Source organism: Rhincodon typus, chromosome 5, assembly GCF_021869965.1.
Source record: "Rhincodon typus isolate 14 chromosome 5, sRhiTyp1.1, whole genome shotgun sequence".
NCBI classification, from domain to species: Eukaryota; Metazoa; Chordata; class Chondrichthyes; order Orectolobiformes; family Rhincodontidae; genus Rhincodon; species Rhincodon typus.
The window spans coordinates 29,184,336-29,200,205 of NC_063336.1; the positions used below are offsets into that span (position 1 = coordinate 29,184,336).

Consider the following 15,870-nt stretch of genomic DNA (forward strand, 5'->3'; position numbering starts at 1 on the left):
TCTTTTTCTGAAGAAGGGTCTAGGCCTGAAACGTCAGCTTTCCTGCTCCTCTGATGCTGCTTGGCCTGCTGTGTTCATCCAGCTCTACACCTTGTTATCTCAATGTTTTGACCTCAACCACTTTGCGAGAATTTCACAGACTCATTGGGGTCTGGCCTCTTAGCTTAGCATCTATCTTCTCAAACACCGTGGCAGAACCTCTCCTCGTAATTTTACCTGCATTGTCAGTATACACATGGACCACCACATTTAGATTCTCTTCTCTTCCAACTCCTATCTCTTCTTTTCTTCCATCCCACCTTCATATGAGCAAAAGTGAGCAAAATACTCACCAAACAATTGCTTACCCTTTTCTTTGCAACGTTACCTTCCATTGATCTCTGAATGTTCTTGGTGGTGGGGGGTTGAAAGAGACAAATGCCCTCTGGCTCTTGCCCCTCTCGTGCATCTTTTCAACTTATCCTTTGTTGGAAGCTGACTAAAGAAGAAGCACCTTCTTCCCTGCTGACCCAACTCCCTCCCTCACCAAACTCCTAGATTTCCACTCTGCTCCACTGCACTCTCTTAAGAAGCAATGTAAAGCTTCTGTGTATCAACCTAACATTTTGAGGAATTTTAACATTAGGTTTTAACTTTTAAGGCTTACATTTAGTAAGGGAACCAGTGTATTTCAAGATAATGGTTTCCTTTGTAATCAATTAATCTCTAACACAGTATAAGATCACATTCAGAATCAAGGATATATTCAACCCCTTTTTAGCCTAAAAGCAAGGTTTTGCAATTATATCTTAAAACAAGGGAGAGAGGTTTGGAGTACTGATTGGAAGGGGAAGCAGGGGAAGGACCAAAAGGTTTAAGCTCAGAGTAGTCACTCGGGAGAGTTTAAACTAGCTTGGTTGGGGGGGGGGGCGAAACCAAAGCAAAGCAAAGGTAAATTGACTGAAGGGGAACTAGAGAATAGGGCCAGTTAGACTCGGAGGAAGAGCAGGCACAGTGTGGTTGGTGATCAAAGCGGATCTGGTGGACTGAAGTGCATCTGCTTCAATGCGAGAAGTGTAATAGGTAAGGCAGATGAATTTAGAGCTTGGATTAGTACTTGGAACTATGATGTTGTTGCTATTACAGAGACTTGGTTAAGGGAGGGACAGGATTGGCAGCTTAATGTTCCAGGCTACAGATGTTTCAGGCAGGGTAGAGGGGAATGTAAAAGGGGTGGGGGAGTTTCACTACTTGTTAAGGAGAATATCACAGCTGTACGGCGGGAGGACACCTCAGAAGGCTCATACACTGAGACAATATGGGTAGAGCTCAGGAACAGGAAGGGTGCAATCTCACTGTTTGGAATTTACTACAGGCCTCCCAACAGCCAGCAGGAGATAGAAGAACAGATATGTAGGCAGATTTTGGCAAGATGTAAAAGTAACAGGGTAGTTGTTGTGGGTGATTTTAATTTCCTATATATTGACTGGGACTCACCTAGTGCTTGGGGCACAGATGGGGCAGAGTTTGTAAGGAGCATCCAGGAGGACTTCTTGAAATAGTATGTAGATAGCCCAACTAGGAAACAACTGGAACAACTGGACTGGTCGACATCTTAGTAGGGGAGCAGCTCGGTAACAGTGATCACAATTCAGTAAGATTTAAGGTACTGATGGATAAAGATAGGTGTAGTTGTCAGGTGAAGGTGCTAATTTGGTGGAATACTAATTACAACAGTATTAGGCAGGAACTGAAGAATGTAGATTAGAAGCAGATGTTTGAGGGCAAATCAACATGTATATGGGAGGCTTTCAAGTGTAAGTTGCTGGGAATTCAGGACTGGCACGTTCCTGTAAGGATGAAGGATGAGTATGGCAAGTTTAGGGAACCTTGGATAATGAGAGATATTGTGACCCTAATCAAAAAGAAAAAGGAAGCATTTGTCAAGGCTTGGAGGCTGGGAACACATGAAGCAAGGGTGGAATATAAGGAAAGTTGAAAGAAGCTTAAGCAAGGAGTCAGGAGAGCTAAAAGGGGTCATGAAAAGACATTAGCCAACAGGATTAAGGAAAATCCCAAGGCTTTTTATACACATATAAAGAGCAAGAGGGTAGCCAGGGAGAGGGTTGGCCCACTCAAGGACAGGGAAGGGAATTTATGTATGGAGCCAGAGGAAATGGGTGAGGTATTAAATGAGTACTTTGCATCAGTATTCACCATAGAGAAGGACTTGGTGGATGATGAGTCTGGGGAAGGGTGTGTAGATAGTTTGGGTCATGTTGAGATCAAAAGGGAGGAGATATTGGGGGTCTTGAAAAACATTAAGGTAGACAAGTCCCCAGGGCCTGATGGGATATACCCCAGAATACTGAGGGAGGCAAGGGAGGAAATTGCTGGGGCCTTGAGAGAAATCTTTGTATCCTCACTGGTTACAGGGGAGGTCCAAGAGGATTGGAGAATAGCCAATGTTGTTCCTTTGTTTAAGAAAGGTGGCAGGGATAATCCAGCTAATTACAGGCTGGTGAGCCTTATGTCAGTGGTAAGGAAATTATTGGAGAGGATTCTTCGAGACAGGATTTATTCCCACTTGGAAATCAGTGGGCGTATCATCGAGAGACAACATGGTTTTGTGAAGGGGAGGTCGTATGCCACTAACTTGATTGAGTTTTTTGAGGAAGTGACAAAGATGATCATTGAGGGTAGGACAGTAGATGTTGTCTACGTGGACTTCAGGAAGGCCTTTAACAAGGTCCCTCATGACAGAATGATACAGAAGGTAAAGTTACATGGGGCGGAGGTGAGCTTGCAAGATGGATAAAAAACGGGCTAGGTCATAGAAGACAGAGTAGCAGTGGAAGGGTGTGTTTCTGAATGCAGGACTGTGACTAGTGGCGTTCCTTAGGGATCAGTGTTGGGACCTTTGCTAGTTGTAATATATATATAAATGATTTGGAGGAAACTGTAACTGGTTTGATTAGTAAGTTTGCGGATGACACAAAGATTGGTCAAATTGCGGATAGCAATGAGGACCATCAGAGGATACAGCAGGATATAGATCGGTTGGTGACTTGGGCAGAGAGATGCCAGATGGAGTTTAATCTGGAAAAATGCATTTTGGAAGGTCTAATCCAGATGGAAAATATACAGTAAATGGCAGAACCCTTAAAAGTACTGATAGGCGGAGGGATCTGGGTGTACAGGTACGCAGGTCACTGAAAGTGGCAACACAGGTGGAGAAGGTAGTCAACAAGGCATTGGGCATGCTTTTATTCATCGGCCTGGGCATTGAGTTTAAAAATTGACAGGTATTGTTGCTGCTTTATAGAACTTTAGTTAGGCCGCATTTGGAATATTATGTTCAATTCTGGTTGCCACACTACCAGAGGATGTGGTGGCTTTGGTGAGGGTACAGAAAAGATTTACCAGGATGTTCGTATGGAGGGCATTAGCTATGAGGAGAGGTTGGAGAAACTTTAGTTGTTCTCACTGGAATGATGGAAGTTGAGGGGTGACCTGATAGAGGTCTACAAGATTATGAAGGGTATGGACAGAGTGGACAGTCAGAAGCTTTTTCCTGTGTGGAAGAGTCAGTTACTAGGGGACATAGACTTAAGATGCGAGGGAAAAGATTTAAAGGTGATGTACGAGGCAAATTTTTTACACAGAGGGTGGTGGGTGCCTGGAACTGGCTGCCAGGGGAGGTAGTAGAAGCAGATACGATAGTGACTTTTAAAGTGTGCCTTCACAAATACATGAATAGGATGGGAATAGAGGGGTATGGTCCCCAGAAGGGTAGGGAGGTTGTGATGGACAGCCTGTCGGTGCAGGCTTGGAGGGCCAAAGAGCCTGTTCCTGTGCTGTAATTTTCTTTTTTCTTTGTTCTTTGGTCTTTGTTCTCCTATTCTCTGAAACAAAGAATACAAGCAAAATTACTGTATAAAACACAAAAGCATATTGAGAGCATTGACTATAGTATCTAGGTAAACTTGATTTTCATAAGTCTGTGGTGAAACATTCAGATATAATTTCTGAAAGTGTAAGTTTAGAAATTAAAATCAGTGAAATCTTTGATATTTTAGTGTAAGGATTCAATGAAAATAGAAGTGGAAAATGTTCAATGCAAAGGGGAAGAAGTGATATGACTGGAAATTTCGCCTTCATTTTTAAACCATACTAACTGTGATCCAGATATCACGTGTTTTGTCAGCAGCAACAATGTTGTTCTTGGCCAGATTAAACAGACCAAATCAATAGCAAGGATGTTTGGACCCTTCACAGATGTCTGTCCAGACTTGTCACTGTTCTATGGAGAACTATCTTGGTGAAAGAAGTTTTTAAATGATCATAATGTCCAAAAAAGCACAGGGACCATTTAAAACTAAGAACAAATCACATCCAGCTTGAACCACCGATGTTTCAATAGTTAATGACGAAGGTTTAGGAGTAGATGATTGATACTCAAGAATTAACTGTTACCACACCATAGAACATTTCAGATGCTTTGCCTGTACACGTGAATAATTAAATAGCTACCTATCAGTATGCTGCTTCTGGTCCTAATTTTGTTGTGAACTCCTAACATTGTGATTGCAGACAGTGTTAAAACTGAACCTGACACATTACTGTATACTGCTGTTATTATTGGCCACAGCACATCCAATGTCAGCCTTTTTGACATATTGATAGTTATTAATGTCATTTTTTTTCTTTAACCTATAATTCTAATGTTGATATAAACTATCTCTATTATGTACTACAAGAGAGCTCTTCCAATTCTGGCAACTTGCACATCCCCAATTTTTATTGGCATTTGGGGAGAGAGTTGACTGTAGTCTGAGTCATCGGAGTGTGCATTGGGCTGCAGAATGTCAGTTGCCTGATGTGTTTAAACTGGAATGGCATATCTTGCAGAAATAATATGCATCGTGGGACTTCTTCAGCTAGCAAACTTATTAGTTGAGGTATTTGCGGGGTAGCAGATTTCGGATATAATCTACTGCCAGTTTTCTGACGTTTCCTTAATAATACAGCTAGCAAATCAAGTACAACAATCAAATCTGAAGAAATGAGGGAGCTATCCTCTTTTACCATAAAATTGATACTTTAGCACTTGATGTTTGCAAGTGCAAGAGGTGGTGTTTCCCTTTATAGTAATATAGTTCGACTTCAAAATGTAGATATATGACTGGGTGTTATTCTACAGACATAGGAAATAGTATCCTAGGACATGTAATTATTTTAGCCCTTTAACCAATGGACAAAGTGATTCGGTAAGCATACACCAAGTTGGTTAAAATTTGATTAGTATTTGATTCACATTCTAAGTCAATCAAAGTGGATGTAGACAGCAACCTGTATTGAACATGGTGGAGCATAAACCAACCTTTTGATTTGTAATGTTTTCTTTTTCTTTCTTTTCCTTATAGCTATTACAACTTAGATGATATTAATCATGACACCATGAATAAATATCTCTCCAACCTCGTGGAGAAGTCTCTTGCGGATTTGGAATATTCCTATTGTATTTCAGTAGGGGAGGTAAAGCTGTCTTTATTAGCCTATTCATGCTTAATGCTAATACTTATCTGCATTTTATTGTTTAAAGATCCAACTGGAGGTGTGTGTGAGTGTTTCCTGCCAGCCATTTTGGTTAAAGGCAAGCAAAAACCATCCTTTACGTTTCTCCCCAACTCCATCAAATCTGAAACAAGGATTTAGTGCTTTTCCTACACAAATAAGGGAATATAAGAACATAAGCCTCCACTTTCACTTCCAAAATAAACCATTCAGCCCATCGAGCCTGCTCCATCATTCACTGAGATCATTGCTGATCTGTTAATCCTCAACTAAATTTTTCTCCTTTTCCACATGACCCTTGAATCCCTAACTGGTTAAAAATGTCTTTCTCAGCCCTTAGTACACTTAATGACCCAGTCTTGACGCATCAGTGTGGTAAAAATGTCCACAACTGTACTACCATCTGGGAAAAGAAATTCCACCCTTACTCTGAGATTATGCCCTTTGATCCGAGATTCTCTTGGAAGAGGAAAAAGCCCACTAAGGATCTTATTTGTTTCAATAAGGTCTCTTCTTGTTGTTTAGTACTCCAAAGCATATAGGCCCAACCTACACAACCTCTGCTCGTGAGAAGATCCCTTCTTACCCAGAATCAAGTGAGCAAATCAACTCTGGATTGCCTCCAATGCCAGTGTATCTTTCCTTGGGCATTGCTTAGTTCAGCCGGCTGGAAACCTAGTTTGCAATGTAGAATGACATCAGCAGCATGGGTTCAGTTCTCACACCAACCGAGGTCACGTTAAAGGTCACCTTCTCCACAATGCCCCCCACCTGAAATGTGGTGACACTCAGATTAAATCACCAGCAGGCATCTTTCTCTGTCTCTAGTGAGATTGCAGCCGTTTGGTCCTCTAGGACTATAGCAACTTTATCTTTTTATCTTAGCTGAGGGGTCCATAGTATTCTAGGTGCAGTCTGGCTGGCGCCTTGTTAGTTTTAGCAAGACTTCCACATTTTTGTACTCCATTCCCTTTGAAATAAAGTCCATTTGCTGAACTTGCGTGAATCACAAAAAGCTAGCATCCATGAGGGCCTCCAAATCTCTAGTGGCTGCAGCTTTCTGCACTCTCTCCATTTGAATAATGTTCAACTCCTCTATCTTTCCTGACAAATTCATTTTCCCACATTAAATTCTGTCTGAGATAACAAGAACTGCAGATGCTGGAGTCAGAGACAACACAGTGTGGAGCTGGAGGAATACAGCAGGCCAGGCAGCATCAGAGGATCAGGAAAGTTGACATTTCGGGTCGGGACCTTTCTTCAGAAATCATTCCTGAAGAAGGGTCCCGACCCAAAACATCAACTTTCCTGCTCCTCTAATGCTGCCTGGCCTGTTGTGTTCCTCTAGCTCCACACTGTGTTGTTTCTTAAATTCTATCTTCCAGGTTTTTAACTCTTAGTCTTTGAGGTTTCTCCCCTCCAAGATTGGTTCCCCTTAAGACTGTTATTGTCATGATCACCAACAGGTAATAACTGTCACAGGCTTCAATCGGGAAAACCAGCTCTATCAATCAGTCCAATAAAGAAATTACCGAACTTAGGTGAAGCTGGAAGGTGTCAGAATGCTCCTCCCAGCTACATCTTTTTTATGGACCACTGGGAACCCGGCCTCACTCACATCACTGGTTAACTTTCTCAAGGGAGCAGATAAATACTTGCAGGAGAAAAACATTTACACGTCTCGGGGCAAAGGGCAAGTTAATGTGACTACTTCAAGCCAGCACAAACACAGCAGCCTCCATCTGGGCTTCAAAATCATGGGGAGACAAAATTCAATAACCTCAGGAAAATCAAGGCATGAAATTACATGTTCTGATGTATACTGCAATATATCAGTTTTAACATTGTGTCAGCCTTTTGAGTCCCTTTGTTTTTATGTTCTCTAGTTGACTCTCCCAATTTCTCTATTACTGAGGTTTTAGCAGCCTCCTTTCCTTCAGTGAGGACTGGTTAACAGTACTCATATAGATCCTTACCCATGTTCCTTGCTTTCCTATCTGGTCCCCAGTCAGTTCCACCCTTTCTTTTGACGAGCCCTTTTAATATTTATATTTTTATCTATTTTGGTTCTTAGATAATTTCTTATCAGCCTGATCAGATATGTTACTACACACCTTCTGGTCCAGAGGTAGTGAAACTACCACTGCACCAGAAAAGCCCATTTATAAAATCCAAATATCTATTCTCATACATTGACTTTGCCTTGATTGTTTACATTTTTCGTTCTCTTTTATACTTCTTGCAGTCAGCATGGTTCTTTACTGTGAGCCTGACATTTATCATAATTGTCTTTTTTTAAATAGCTGCTACTTCTATAAATATTAGATGCCTAGTAGTAAATTTGAATTTTCAGCTACCACTATTCTTAAGTGTCAACTGTGACTCAGTGGCAGGATCTTACTGTTGAGTCAGAAAGTTGTGGGTTTAACTGGTTTAGTTTGGGATTACGTTCGGCATAGACTGGTTGGTCCGAAGGGTCTGTGTCCATGCTGTGTGACTCTGACTATGATATGAGCACATAATCCAAGATGACACTGCAATACAGCATTGAAAGAATGTTGCACTGTCAGAGTTGCAATCTATCATGTGAGGCATTAAACTAAGGCCTGTCTTTTCCCTTAAATGAACATAAAAGATCTGCTGAAGTTATTTCAAGGATTTGCAGGGAACATTTTACCAATGTGTTGGCCAATATTTAACCCTGCCCAACATCATAAAGAAATATATTGTCTGATTATTATCACATTGCTACTTGTGAGATCTATCTGTACGTAGTACCTGAGGTTACCATGAAGGTCCCGCCTTCTCAACCTCACCCCTCACCTGAGGTGCAGTGACCCTCAGGTTAAACATACTGCTAGTCATCTCTCTGTCTCTAATGAGAGAGCAGCCGTATGGCCCTCAGCACTATAGCGATTTTATCTTTACTGCATGCAGCTTGGCTTTACTGCATGCCAGTAAGGCACTCCATGCTTTGGGATGGCCTGATTTCACAAATTTCCCTATGTACAAAAGTAATTCATTTTCTTTTTTGGATACTCAGTAGATCGTGATTTTTGTCCTGCTTATACATGTAAATCATCCAACTAGCGGTTCCAGTTGTGCACAGAGATTAATACCTAAGAAAGGGTAGGAAAAGCCTTTCTGATTTTAAAAGCAAACCATTTTGGGAAGGCCCACCTTTCTTTCGTTAAGCGAAATATGCCAATATGTGTTGATATTTCCGCAGCAAATATCTTATTTCCTTTTTTGCATCAGCATGGTTTAAAAGCAAATAATAAATCATTTGCAGATCTTTTCCTGTATTTAAGAATTTATTCAGACATCACAAAATGTATAATTTCAGCTGAAGGTAATGCAATCTGACCTAGCTAACCTATCAAGGACCTGCCCACAATCAGAGGCTTCTATAATGAGCATGTCGTCTCCTTCTGCAGGTTACTGCCCATGCAGGGAACATGGAAATTAGCCCCAAATATCAAGAATTTTTTTTGACATTTAATTCTAGATTCATTTTTTAATTATGCACATTTTTGTCTCGTAGGATAATCGCAGCCTCCAGTCGCTGGACTTGGGCCGTATAGCCTCTTATTACTATTTGAAACACCAAACTATGAAAATGTTCAAGAGCCAGATGAAAGCAGATTGTTGTGTGGAAGACTTGCTTTCTGTTCTAACGGTGAGTATAAGTTGCTGTACTGTATTTGCTGGAATCTCAAATCCATCTTGCTCAAATATAGGAGTTGTTCATGCAATATGTGCTGAGAGATTTTGACAAGGGAACCTGAAAATGTATGCATTGTATTGCGGTTGTGGTGTAATGGATATGTTACAATGGAAGGATTTTGATCTTGTACACATTATTGAGGGCTGTGAACAAACTGGAGGCTGTTGTGGTCACCACTTTGTGCCATTTGTCAGAATGTCTCTTCATTGTCATTTATGCTATTTATGATTGGAGGTTTTAAAGAATGAATTTGCAGTTATGATTTTTATTTTGGGTCCACCTCTGTGGTAATACTCGAGCTTTTTGAGTCCTAAGATTGTGGATTCAAGTCCATTCAGAACTTATTCTGGGCTGACACTCCACTTCAGTGCTACGAGTGCAGCATTGCACAGTCAGCAATACTGGCAAGAATTTTTGCACCTCTTGGTCTTAGCGAAAATGAGAATGGAGACTGCAAAAAACCCAACCACCATTTAGCCAATAGACAGCAGGTGGGGATAGGATTGAGTCACCACAGAATGCACGCATTTCACAGAGGCAGCAGCATATGCAAAACTGCAACTACTTGCAGTCAGATTGATTTTTGCGAGGAAGGACTGGGAAGTATAATTTGCGGAGTTATACCTGGTAGTGGAAGGTCTAAACTTTGCAAAGTTGCTTGGATTGGTAAGGATACCAATTTGGACACACACAGGGACCCATTTAAAAATGCTGAAACGCAGTCGCAACAAATAGATTGCAAATGTCTGGCTTAATCAGAAGGGAGTAGGAAGGTAGGATAAGTGCACTTGGCATTCTTTTCTCCCGCCTAATTCAGGTACACAGACAGCAGGAAGAAGATGGTGTGAAAAGGAAGCGTTGCACATTTTACAAAAGAAGACACAAAATGGGCAGGCACCATTGCACATAGATATCGTAGACGGAAGGGAATTCAAACAACCAGAGACAAGAGGGACTATACCAGGTCACGAAGTAAAGATACCGCTCCATGTACCAAGTGGAAGGGTTAGGGTTTTTTCCCTGAACTGTAGCGGGTTGAAGGGGGACCTTATAGAGGTTTATAAAATCATGAGGGGAATAGATAAGGTGAATACCTAAGGTCTTTTCCCTAGGGTAGGGGAGTCCAGAACTAGAGGGCATAGGTTTAAGGTGAGGGGAGAAAGATTTAAAAGGGACCTGACGGGAACATTTTCACACATAGCATGGTGCGTTATTAGAATGAGCTGCCAGAGTAAATGGTAGAGGTGGGTACAATTACAACATTCAAAAGTCATTTCTACAAGTATATGGCTAGGAAAGGCTTAGAGGGATATGGGCCAACGCAGTCAAATGGGACAAGGTCTGTTCAGGAAATCTGTTCAGCATGGATATGTTGGGCCGAAAGACCTGTTTCCGTGCTCTATGATTCTATGACTCTAAAGGAGTTTGGGGGCAACTAGTTTTACCTTGTGGGGAGGTATACTAACCTCTTAAGTCATGACTGAAAACCAGTGCTGAAGGCAGCTGAGGCTCAGCTAAGATTATGGTCACTAACATGTAACTAACAAGAAGATCTCAGACCACAGGGTCTGCCCATTCTTATGTCCTGCCAGCGGTTGTAAAGGTTGCCATGCCTCTACATTTTTATATATCAGGCTCTTTCTGGGGCTCAGAAGGAGACCAATCCAGAATGTCACAGTCAGCCACACACAGTCAAATCAAGGTAGAACAAACAAAGAAAAAAACAGCATAGGAACCAGACCCTTTGGCCTTCCAAGCCTGCGCTGACACATTTTGCCCCTCCATACTAAAACTGTCTTTGCTTACAGGATCCATATCCCTCTTGTCCCTTCCTATTCATGTATTCGTCCAGCTGCTTCTTAAATGCTGCTATTGTGTTTGCATCCACCACCTCCTTTGGCAGTGCATTCCAGGCACTCACCACCCTTTCTGTGAAAAATAAGCCTCACACATCTCTTTTAAACTCCCCACCCTGCCGCACCTTGAACCTGTCTCCCCTAGTAATTGCCCCCTCCATCGTGGGAAAAAGCCTCATACTGTCCCCTCTATCCATGCCAGTCATAATCACCCCTCAATCTTCTGCACTCCAGTGAAAGGAAACCCAGATTATCTAACCATCCTTCATAACTAAAATCTCCCATACTAGGCAACATCCTGGTAAACCTTTTCTGCACCCTCTTCAAAGCATCTACATCCTTCTGGTAGTGTGGTGACCAGAACTGTATGCAATATTCCAAATGTGGCCTAGTTAAAGTTCTATAAAGCATAACTTGCTTATTGTTATACTCAATGCCCTTTTCAATGAAGGCAAGCATTCCATAGGCCTTTTTTACTACCTTATCTACGTGCACTGCCACCTTCAGTGATCTGTAGTAGTGAAGGTAGTAACTGATACTGTTCGTGAGGGGAAGCATATTCAGTTCCCTGTTGATTTGGAATCTCACATGGAAAACAAGTATCAGCTTCACTCGGATGCACAGGATTTTTGTTTGCCCCCACATTGCCATAAAAGCTCCAAATCAGCAACTATTCACCTTCCTGAAGGGAATGACCTTTTATTAACTCAATGTCCAGGTAGTTGGTGACATTAGCCAAGCTTTCCTTCAAGTCTTCACAAAGGTCCTACTTAGCTGCCATGACTCCTTCCCACTTCCTGAGATTTTTCATCCATTTGCACAAATCTGTGTTGAACCTCTGGGGGGAAAAAGGGACAACTCCTTTGCAGAAGTTGGCAAATGACCCCTCATGGGTGGGTGCCAACTGAGCACAAATGTATAAAAAGCTGGGTGGTGACAGGGAGTAATATAGAGCAGGCTGTTGGCAATCTCAAAATGCACATTAGGTGCCTTGAACTTCTTGTGGAGAACCGCAGTATTCCCCTGCAGAATGCAGTATGCAGAATGGTAGGGATGTGCTACGGGCTCCTCAACATTGCGCAGTATAGCGACTCACATCTGGATGAGGAAAATGCCATGCCCAGAGATCCAACATCTGAGGAGCAGGAAGGTAAGAAGAAGATTGTCATTTCTATTCTGAAGAATATGGTATAAAGAAGAATGAGGAGGGTGACAATGACAGAGCAGCTGAGTAGCATGCACACATTGTCAGGGTTGATTATGTGCAGTTGGGGTCCTCACCAGCAGTGCCTAATACCAAAACAGATTCCAACTAAGATCCTCAGATCTAATCTTGCCATCAGCCAGTCTCTGGTGAGCAACTTCCATATAATGAGTCTATTACTTGAAAACCACAGTTACTCAGGGAAATGCTCACCCCAGTAAGACAGAAAAACATCAGCGAGTTTGACTCTGTAGTGAATGTAACGAGGTGAGCCAGGTGGACTTCATAGAATGAGTTTCCTAATTGGTACTGTTAATCTGGTCCAACATCTAAATCAGAACCAGTCAAAATAAACTTCTGGTTGAATGGTCACCCAGTTCTAATGGAGGTCAGTACTGGCGTGGCCATTTCAGTGATCACGGAACCAGGCTTTAACAAAATTTGTTCTGGACTCTAATCCTAAAGTTTGAACAAGACCTCAGCTAGACTGAGAACCTATGTTGGGGAACCTTTATAGATTAGTCAGCGGGTACTAGAAAAGCAGATGTGTAGAAATCTTGCAGATACCTGTAGGAATAATAGAGTAGTAGTGGTTGGAAATTTTAGTTTTCCCCTGTATTGACTGGGCCCCACCCAGAGTGTAAATGTTTCACTGAACTTGAAACATTAACTCTGCTTTCTCTCCACAGATGCTGCCAGACCTGCTGAGTTTCTCCAGCAATTTCTGTTTTTATTTGATACAGATCTGCAGCATCTACAACTCTTTATTATATATTACTGACAGGGATTCACATACTTTCAATGATGTCAAGCAGGAAGCATGGTCAATTTTCCCTTCCCAAAACTGAGAATACTAAAGTCATTTATAGAATCCATCACTCAGGCCAAGCTCTCTAAGGTCATTATTGACAGAAGCCTTAAACCTTCCTGGCTGGTTTAACTGTAGATTTGAACATATTTGCTATGTTATTGAGATACCTGTAGGTTCATAGTATTTACTCTTCCCTTAGCTGATAAGAACAAATATCTCGTTTGCAAAGCATTAAATACAGAAACAGAGACAAATTACTTCCTTCTGCACTATAACGTTTCAACTCTATACTCTTTTGCGGTGAAAAATTGTATATTTTCATTTAATTAACAGTCCATTAAAAACAGAAGGTTTTGGATTTTCTGAGTGGGCTAGAATATAGCCAGAAATAAAATAGAGTGAGATGTTCACCCAGCTAACATCTGAGTGTTGACCTGGCTGTTTATTTCAGGGTCAAACTCATTGAAATATTGTTAGCAAGCTTCAGACATTAGAAATGGCTCTGGTTGGCAAATTAGCCTCAGGGGACAAAAGGATCTACAAGATTTAGCAGCCTGCAGAACTTATAGGGCCAAGCATCAAATCACCAGGCTATCTGTTTTATCTATGCCCAGACAAACTCATTAGCAAATAAAAACTATGGCTGTGTGCCTCAAACTTCTGTGGCCACAGTTTTGGAAGTGATGCCACAGGAGTTCAGGCAGAGAAGAGGCTCCTATTTGGAATGAGTCAACGCAGACTGCTAAAGAAATCTGTGCAGGTGTGGAAACATGATTAGGGCACTGACATAGGTCATTCTTCACCAGAGAATTTATATTATATGGGAATAGATATTTCCGTTTTCCCCCTCTTCCTCCGAAGTGACACCACTTTCTTGCCACTGAAATATCTTTCCACATTATACTTCAGGTTGATGTCAAATTGGTGTTTTGCAATTACTGAATAGATGTGAGTATCTTTATGTTATCAAAATAGGCATTCAGTAGAGAATTTTTATTGTTCATTGGGATAGGAGGAAGTATTTGGAGATTTAGGAGAGGGTCAGTGGCTTACAGTTTGGCCTTTCTCAAATGTACTTTTTGGTTGTGATATTGATCAAACACTCTTGTATGAGCTTATGAAAAATACTGTTTTTACCTTTTCCTGTTGAGAGATGCTTTCTGAAATTAACCCCATCACACTAGTCTTACCTGTCGCAGTTGATCTGAGACAGGTTGAACCTTGTCACAAAGCCCAATGGCTGGTAACAATTAAATATCTTGTATCTTTGGATGTTAATAGAACTGATTTTTTTCTTTGGTTGGTAATCAAAGGAATGTCTTTTACAGTACAGTGTGTGTGAATAAACAGCTAAAATTCCCAGTTATCAGAGAGACAGCATTATTCCATTTACTCCGTCTTCAACAATTCAGCAGTCAGGCTTCAGCCAGAATGGGCAGATGGATCCCTGACTGCTTGCTAATCCACAGCTGGAATTTTATCTTCCTCTGCCTTATCCATGGTGTTGGAGAGGAGTAGCATCTCTACTGGACAGGGAGGGCAAGTAAGAAAGTGAAATCATTATTCATAAGTATCCCAATGGGAACATTGCCAGGAGAGATTAATTTTTTCAGACGCTTATAAAACAAGCTCAGGTGGGGTCTCTAATCCTTGGGGCATGGAGGCAGATCAAGGAAGATACAACACAGCTAGTTCATTTTCTGCTTGTAAGCAAAACAAGCGACTGTTCGAAGTCTCAACACATGATTGCAAATTTAAGGAGATCTTTTCCTCAAGGGAGTTTTTCATCTTGTGCATATGATTTCCCAGACTTTTGATAAAAGAAGTGGCACTATTGAAGTTTTATTCATAACACAATGAAGACCTAGTCTGTTAAATTGGTAATATAAAGCTCAAAGTAGCACAAATATTTTACTTAACAGACCTGTGCTTATCTGATACTCTTCTGACAACCAGGATTTTTTTTCCTTAAAAGCCCAATGATATTTGAATATTGCAAAGTGAAAGGGACTGCTGTTTGAAATGTTGTAAATGTTTCATTTTTTTTAAGTTATGAATTTTTAACATGGAGTAAAATGTACTTTAAAACAAATAAGAACAGAAAATGCTGGTGAAACTCAGTAGGTCTGGCAACATCTGTGGAGCGAAAAATATTGTTAACATTTCAAGTTCAACATGAGTTCTTCAGGACTGAAGAAGAACTAGCCCATTCTGAAAGAGTCAAATCAAATTTAAAACATTTCTTTCTCCACAGATGCTGCTGCAGTCCTGCTGTGTTTCTCCAGCAATTTATTTTTTTATTTCAGATTTCTAGCATTCATCGTACATTGCTTTTAATATATTATGCAACATAGACACAATGGCCCAGAATTTTCTTGAGCAGGGCATTTCATGATATGAATCGTTTGTTAGACTTCTTTCTTCATCCTTTAGCTAGAAAAACATTTACATCTCAAATTTATGCAGTTGACAAGATTAACAAAGTATTTGGGAGTTTTTGAATAACACATCCAACTTTGTATTTCTTTAACTGGTGAGATTAAAAGATAGGGAAAAAGATAGGAAGGACAGAGGAAAACTATGGGAACTCAAGTTGAGATAGATACAAATAAACAACAAAAAATGGTCAAGGAGAAGTAGACTAAGGGCAGGAAACAAAGAACAAAAAGAAAGAAATGTTGATTTAAAATGTTAAAAACCTCCAGGAATAATTCAC

At 40.9% G+C, this 15,870-nt stretch overlaps 1 protein-coding gene across 2 annotated transcripts in view; it reads left to right on the plus strand.

The window, feature by feature from the left end:
* Nucleotides 1–15,870, plus strand: part of ascc3 (activating signal cointegrator 1 complex subunit 3) — a 494,022-nt gene that overhangs the window by 407,764 nt on the left and 70,388 nt on the right. For both annotated transcript variants that reach the window (XM_048596924.1, XM_048596923.1), the window contains exons 35-36: nt 5,406–5,517; nt 9,101–9,235. In XM_048596924.1, coding sequence (XP_048452881.1) covers nt 5,406–5,517; nt 9,101–9,235 — 247 coding nt within the window. The remainder of the gene's footprint in view (nt 1–5,405; nt 5,518–9,100; nt 9,236–15,870) is intronic.